The sequence below is a fragment of the Carica papaya genome, chromosome 3 (assembly GCF_054855325.1).
Source record: "Carica papaya isolate Zhongbai chromosome 3, ASM5485532v1, whole genome shotgun sequence".
NCBI classification, from domain to species: domain Eukaryota; kingdom Viridiplantae; phylum Streptophyta; class Magnoliopsida; order Brassicales; family Caricaceae; genus Carica; species Carica papaya.
In genome coordinates this window covers 10,141,770-10,149,886 of record NC_142311.1, presented here as the reverse complement: position 1 = coordinate 10,149,886, position 8,117 = coordinate 10,141,770, and the positions used below count along the sequence as shown (strand labels likewise).

Below are 8,117 nucleotides of genomic sequence, written 5' to 3'. Positions count from 1 at the left end.
GTTAAGATCTTAGTCTTCTATTTGAATGTAACAGGTTCGAACTTAATTGAAAATATAGAGTTCGATATTTGTGCATGTTATAAGTTAGTGGTGAATGACTCATAATATTTTTAATATGTCTAACTATTAACTTGTTTGTGTCTTTGTGGAGATACAATGATCAAATTTATCCTTGTGAGCTATTATAAATTTTACAAAAATAATATTTTGTAGTCAATAAGTTCCATTAGTTCAGATAATAACATGATATTAATATTTGATATAATTATTTATTCTATATATGTTTTGATAATTGTAGTGTTGGTATATGTGAGATATGCATCATATGGTCCGTATGTATTTTAATTGTAATATTTTTTTTGTCTTTTTGTGTCTAATACACCTTAAAATAGATTTTGAGTAAAAATTGAATTAAAAGTTGGATGATCATTGAAAGTGTTAAATTTTACATAACTTTTACACAAAAAACAATAAAATTAATTTAAAATTGGCCAAAATATACTATGAGATGTATTATTTGATTTTTTAATTTAATATCTTATATTAGTTTTTGGTATATTTTAGCATGTATTTTTAAATTTTTACTAATTCGACCATTAGCACTAATTATTATCAAAATTATGATATATAAGCGATGATATAACGCGTGATGTATTAAGATTGAAGGTTAAACTAATGGTTGAATGAATACAAATTTAAAAGTACAATATTAAATTAATACAATGTTCTAATAAAAAATTATATTAAATCTTTTAATCTGTCGAGTTATCTCAATTAAAAAAGTTCATTTATCAAATAATACTTTATATATCTAAATATATTATACATTGCTGTAATCATTATAAACCCACAAACACATTAATGAGTAAAGTTTCGTATTCTAATAAATCAAACATTATGTACCGGAGTACTTAGAAAATAAAAAATTATGCATTCTTAGTAAAATTTAAATATGTGTCATTCAAATAAACTAGAAATTGTTAATGAAAGTGTAATGTGTAATTATTTATTAGTTTTGGAAGTTGTGAATGAAATACAAACTGAAAAATGAAATTATAAGTTGCCTCTCTCTCTTATATATTTTAACCATATAGTAACATATAATATTTTGTATTTTTTAAGTAAGTTAATATAATTTAAAATATATTAGTTGAAATATTTTTATATAAATTTAATTTTTTTATGTATAAAAGATAATTCTAACTATAAAAGTTAAATATTTATAAATACGTTAAAACACTCTAAAAGTTCATTTATTATTTGATATTTTTCTATATAACCTATTGTATTATTTTTTTTTAGTATATGTTAACATTATACTCTTGGTGAAAGCGAAATTGCAGGAAAAAAGAATCTTTGTGCTCCATATGTAGAATGGATGAGAACCTTCAATATGTGTTATTTGATTGTGAAAAAGTTAAGGGTTGTTGGCAGATACTTGGGATCAACTGGCCAGAGGGTCAAATTAGTGACGTGTTTAGTTGGATAGAAGGGAAAGCCAAACTACTCAGGAAACAATGGGTCATGAAAATAATATGCCTCTTATGGCGGCTTTGGACATAACGAAATGAGTTTATGTGGCTAGGAAAAGTCTATGCAAACCAGACGTCTATCCATCTCGCGAACAAGATCTTATCCTGAGTGGAAACAAGCATAAGAGATTTAGACATATACTAAATGGTCAGCACCCCCACCAGGCGTTTGGAAGTGCAACGTGGATGGCACAATCTTCATGTTAGGAAAAGAGGTAGGATTCAAAGTAGTGTTGTTTGCCAAAATATAATTTATAAAAATAAATAATTACATTATTATATCTATTAAATAAATCTATAATTAATAATTAGACATATATTAATAAATATATTAAATAATATAATTCATATATTTATTTAATAAAATTTAACTATAGAAATAAAAATCTATTTAAAAGGCAATTAATCTTTTTTTATTATAAGCTTTGCTCAAAAGAACAACTTGCATGTTATTTTCATTGCTTGTTTTGCCTTTTTTTCACATGTTGTTTTGTCAGGTTTCTGGTCTTGTCTTTACTGATTTTACTAAAATGCCAAGAAATACAAACTAATTTATTTTTAAATAAGTTATAATTTTTTGTTTTATAAATATAAAATAAATATTTGTAATATGTAACTGGTCTTTGTAAATTACAATTGATAATTTTGGTAAGTAAATATATTGATCCTATGGTTCACGGATTTTTATTGATTTAATATTTTTTAAAATAAAAATATACTAACAATATTTTATCGGTAATGCTTATCTCAAAAATTAAACAATGATGATAAGTTAATTATATTAGAATATAAAAAGTACTGAACTTATATAAAATTTAATTTAAGTTTTGTTATTTAACTTTCAATAAAAAATTTTGTATATAATATCATCTTTTTTAATTTATAATTAAACTAATTAAATCTAAATGTCAACAAATTCTACTATAGTCGTCGTAGACACTGCCTTAAACTACAATTCAAAACACAAAAAATAAATCTTACTTACACCTGAAAAAAACAATTAATCTCCTTGAATTCAGCATGTTCAGATTCTGTTTAAATAAATTATTTAAAAAATCATATATTAATTCTCAATTAAAAATAATCTGACAAATGAATATTATTTTTATTTTCTGCAAAAAATCGTCGCCGTCAAAGGGCGCGAAGCTGATTTGGCTGGTGGTGAGATATGGGCCCTTGGATTTGAATATAATGCCAGAAGTGGGACCAACGCGGATCCTCAAAAGAGGAAAAGATTACGAGCTTGTCTAGGATTCGCTCCGTTTCTCGGCGGGCCCCACTCGCAAGGGGAGTGCCACCATGCCGAATTTGAAGAGCAAGGACCAAAGTCGTGGGTGGGTAATGAAATTACGAAAATACCCCCATGCTGAATCTCCGTATTTTGCACCACCTTGTTGCACTATCGTGGGGCATGGGTCATGTGGGCCATGTTTGAGTGCCTAATCTGCAACCATGTGGTTGTAAACATACGATCATTTTCATTTATGTTGAGAATTATTAAATATAATAATTAAATTAATATTCTTTTTTAAAAATTAAGAATATTATATTAAAATTTTAAGTACCCAACTAAAGAAATTATGAACTATTAACATAATAAATTTGTTGAAAATTTAAAACAATAGTTATAATCCCAATTAAATATTTCATACAAAAAAGAAAATTCAAAATAAACAGAGTCATGTTGGTAATCTGTGTACAACATTTTCTTCAAAATAAAAATAGTGTTCTAACTCAAAATTATTTTTATGTTCAGTTTGAATTATTATACTTTTTTTTTTATTTATTCATTGACACAGTTAATTTAATTTAGTTATATACACTTTAGATGTAAATTACAATTTATTAGCTAATTAATTGAGCAATAATAAAATAAATTTAAACCGTGAGTAACGTTAACGTAAGAAAAAAATTCCTTAATTCTTTACATAGTACAAGTACAAATACTAATTAAACATGCATTACCCTTTTCTTATATTTTACATTTTAAAAAATACTGAAATTCCCAAATTTGGTCCTTGTAAAATGTAACTAAAACATTAGAATATTAACCAAAGCATGTGGTTTGGACCACCACAGCTGTAGAGTTTAGGTGATACGAGAATTACATAGGTGATGTGACACGTGGCAATCAACGATTGGGAGTCTGTTAACCACATTGATGTCTGAGTTTAATTAGGTGGGGTTATCTAAGTTTAAATGTGTAATTCATTATATTTGACAAAAAAAATAATTAATGAATAGGTTGGGGATGAGGCTGTTATAATGTGGCGGCACCTAAACCAATGTTTGGATCAATCTACCAAATTAACACAGCACAAATTGCATGATCATTAATCATGCAAAACAAATGGAAGCAAGCAAAATAAATAAATTTATTAAATTTTAACTACAAATTTAATCTGACGAGAAGTAAGTTTTTATTTGTACTGTAATAAATAAATTATTTTAAAATTAAATGCTTGGGGGGAGAAAACGGTCTTTTTGGTCAGATAGAGTAAAAGGGTAAAATTGTAAAATAATCCAACAAATGCTTGCGGACCAAGCAAATTTTTTTAAGGAAGGGGTAAAAAAGTAAAATTTGGATACAGGGGTAAGATCGTCCGAGTGGATTAATTGCCTCTTCCTACTAAAGTTGTCCCAAAACATGTGGTCGATTCAAAGTAAGACTACTTTTGTTCCCGAGAATATAATTCAAATACAATATCGGATAATTAATTTTGTTATGTCCAAATCAAATTAGAAATGAATTAATATATATTTTTTATTTTCTTATAGGTGTTTCAAACAATTTAAATTAATTTAATTATGTAGATTATTAATAAAACTAAAATTATTTAAACTAAATAAAATCATACATAATTATTTTATTGGTACTAAAAATTAAAAAAATTTATAACACTCTAATTTAATTACTTTAATTTTTTTGGTTGAATCTGAACCGTTAAATATGTCTGCCGAAAAGAATGTAATTTATTATTATGTCGGATGTGTCAGCAAAAGGGTGTAGAATAGGAGCTGTATGGTTATGAAGCCACCAAAATCGAATTTGGCCGAGATGATGAAATTCGGAGTAATTTAATTAGTTTTTATTTCAAATATTTGTGGTAGTTTGGCATGTAAATATATTGTGTACTTTTTGTTTTTATTTTTCATGATACAGATTTTTATACTAACGAAATTATTGAAATAGTATAATATATTATTAATTATTATGGAATTTTCCTCAATTTTAATTTATTTAATTTACATTAGTTTTTTTTTAAAAAAAAATACATTTCATAAAAAAGTTAAAAATTTATATAAGTTCATTTTATATATTAAGAAAGAAGTTATTTATATAAATCAAAGTGAATTAGACAATTGAATAATTTGAGATATCTCACGACATAAATTTTAGAGAAAAAATGTCTAATAATAAAATTTGTGATAAAGACACTACATGAATTTTATTATATTGCTTACGGTATACAATTAAGGAGCATATATAGCTAGAAAATAAATATTTTAAATATATAATAAACAATAGTATTATATTATTATAAGTATTATATAGTTTTAATTAAATAGTTAATAAAATTTTTAATTAAACAGCTAGTAAAATTTTACTAAGTCAATAAAATTCATATTTTAATTACCTTAAAGAATTTTAATTAGATTATTAATACAATTAAATTCAAAAGAAAGAATTAATTAATTAATTTTCATGTTTTTCTTTCTGATAATTATCATAAAGCGGAAACGTTTGCTAGGCCCAGCCCACTACATAAACCCTAATACTCTACCCCTACATTCACTTATCTCGTCTCAAAGGCGCTCTTCACTTAAACCCTAAGGTCCTTAGGCCCAGGGAGTCAACCATCTTCTTTCGTCTTCTTCAATCGGCTTCCCCCGAATCGTTTTCACCTCTGCTCTCATAGCTGCTGCAGCGCGGCGGTGTTTCGTTCTCCTCTTAATGCTTAATTCACCGATTTCTTCTGTCCTTTGACTGCAAATCCTGTTTATATATATTTGTACGCACACGAAATCAGATTTCTATTTGATTATTTGTCTTTTTCTTTTCTTTTAAATCTTGTTCGGTAGTTGACGGCTATTTAGCTTGTTTACTGCCAATTGTTTTCTCCTTGCTGCTCTTCTTTGTTAATCTGTTGCTGAATCAGTAGGGTTAGGTTCTATATGTTTGATTTGCTGTTTCTTTCCTTTTTGATTTATAGTGAGTTCTTCAATTCTTTTTGTTATACAGCATCCAACAAAGGTTATATATTTCACGTGCTAAGTTGAATCTGATCAACAGTCTTGATTCTTTGGAGATGTATTTTACATGTGAACATTGGCTCATAAACCTTTTGCTTTTTAAACCTACCTTCTTTATTATTGTTCTTGCTGATAGTGATTGTATGTTCTTTCTATTCTTTGTCCTGATTCATCTTTGTTTTTGTTGTAGTTATGGCCTAACTTTCCCTCTTTCCCTGCAGGAATTAGGATTATTTAATACTAGGGCAAAATGAGGTTGGAGAAATGTTGGTTTTGCTCTTCTACTGTATATCCTGGACATGGCATCCAGTTTGTTCGCAATGATGCAAAGGTAAATATGTGTAATTATTAATTTTCAATCGTAATCTGACATTTTTCAACTGCACACTTTTAGGCCCTTTCATACATCAAAGACATTTTCTAGTTTTTAATTTCTAACTTCATATATGTACACATGTTTGTTGAGGGAAATGCGCATGGTGGTGTGTGTTTGTGGAGTAATGTCTTATAGCAGTTGCAACAACTTTTTTAGTCTTAAATCTCATTTCATTTTCTCTTTCAGTTTACTACCATCTTTGTTTTGGCTCCACAGACACACATCCCCATGGATTCTTTCATGAATTTACAATTGTATAAGCATACGTGAATTTGAAAAAATGAAAACTAGCTTTGCCTTAGTTTTTGCTATAAACACAGTTGATATCAAGTTGGCTCTCATCTTGTGCTTCTAGATTGAAATTGTTAAGAAAGAGTATAGAAGCAGACCTAAACTTGACATTTATCCTCATTGTTATCCCGATGGTTGGTTGTAATTGGGGTTTGTTATTACTTAGATGTCTTTATCTGCTAATTGTTTGCATTAGAATGACCCAGCTGAAAGATTCCAAACTAATTCACGTGGGTGCCGGTTCATAGATTGTTAATTTGAAGGCAATATGATGTTTGATAAGTAGTACCGGGCAGCTGAACCTTTTTGTTTTGCAGATCTTTCGATTTTGTAGATCCAAATGCCATAAGAACTTTAAAATGAAGAGAAATCCTCGTAAAGTAAAATGGACAAAGGCCTACCGAAGAGTGCATGGGAAGGACATGACCCAGGTAAAAAGAATTTCCTTGACTGTAAATTCCCTCATGATTTTGTCAGTTATACGACTGTATCCTACTCCAACGAACATGAATAAATGCTGCGTACTTTTTCTCTATCTTGGTGGTTTTTTTTTTTCCTTCACAAGGATTCAACATTCGAGTTAGAAAGAAAGCGAAATAGGCCAGAGCGATATGACAGGAATGTTACAGAGAAAACCCTGAAGGCCATTAAGAAGATTGACAAAATCAGAATGGATAGGGAGGCCAGACACATAGAGAAGAGGTTTAGATTCACTCAGCTCGTGTGAATAGAAGCGTGTTATGAGATTTTTCTTTTATTCTTCAAAGTGATAACTTGTGTTGAAATTTTTGTGCAGGATGAAAGGCAAGAAACTGAAGGAGCACAAGGAGGCATTGAAGGAGTTGGAGCAAGGCATCCAATTGGTCAAAGCTCCTTCTGTGCTTCAACAAGATCCGTCGCTCACATTACCGAAGGTCAAAGTCAAGGTTTCTCAACAGCAATCAGAGGAAAATCGCGCAATGGAGGAGTGACTTTGTTAGTGAGATATACAAATGCGTTTGCTCTGCAATTTTTGGATATGATTGGGGTCTTGGTTGATTCCGAACAAGTAGTCATCATCTTGTCTTCTATGTTCTCTTTTTTGGTGTATTAATATTAATATGGTTTTGCTTCTTTGAATCCACGATTGTTGTCTTAGGGCGTTAAAAGTAGTTTATCTTAAGTTTTGTTAAAATTGATCAAATTTTAATGGTTAAAAATACATTGTTATGTTAAATAATATCGGCACATGGAATAACTAGTTTTACTTAATAGTGCTATTACATCCACATTCCCAAAGATGAGTGATACAAGAATTACACTGTTCTATGCAACAATATAATTACGTTGGCTTCTCAAAGTTCTAATGTTCAACTTATTACATTTGACAAAAATGATAATGAGAATTTTTAGAAGGCAAGTAAATGTTAGAGTAAAATTTTAAGTTTAAATTTTAAAAATGCAAAGTATTTTTAAATACAAAAATTATAATTTAGAAAATAGTTATACTGTTTTCACTAAATATATATTTATATATTTAAATGATAGCATTTTCTACATTATTTTTAACAAATATCAATAAGCTTTGACAAAAAGTTACTACTTTTAAAAAGCTACTATTTTTTAAACTAAAAATAAAATTACAGATACCTCAAATATCTATTTAAATATAAATTAAATATGGT

The 8,117-nt window shown here is 28.1% G+C and overlaps 1 protein-coding gene across 1 annotated transcript; it reads left to right on the top strand.

Annotated features, from left to right (window-relative positions):
• Positions 1–5,341: 5,341 nt before the first annotated feature.
• On the top strand, positions 5,342–7,704 carry LOC110808803 (Ribosomal protein L24e family protein). The gene is made up of 5 exons (XM_022034410.2): positions 5,342–5,545; positions 6,008–6,117; positions 6,771–6,884; positions 7,019–7,155; positions 7,250–7,704. Exons 2-5 carry the CDS (start codon positions 6,037–6,039, stop codon positions 7,422–7,424), a joined length of 507 nt encoding a protein of 168 aa, XP_021890102.2. The 5' UTR covers positions 5,342–5,545; positions 6,008–6,036; the 3' UTR covers positions 7,425–7,704.
• The last annotated feature ends 413 nt before the right edge of the window (positions 7,705–8,117 follow it).

Excerpts from the sequence above, each read along its gene's own strand:
- LOC110808803 (XM_022034410.2), top strand. The coding sequence starts at position 6,037 with ATGAGGTTGGAGAAATGTTGGTTTTGCTCTTCTACTGTATATCCTGGA. Across the intron at positions 6,118-6,770 it reads TTGTTCGCAATGATGCAAAG|ATCTTTCGATTTTGTAGATC; the intron begins GTAAATATGTGT and ends TTTGTTTTGCAG. Across the intron at positions 7,156-7,249 it reads GCCAGACACATAGAGAAGAG|GATGAAAGGCAAGAAACTGA; the intron begins GTTTAGATTCAC and ends ATTTTTGTGCAG.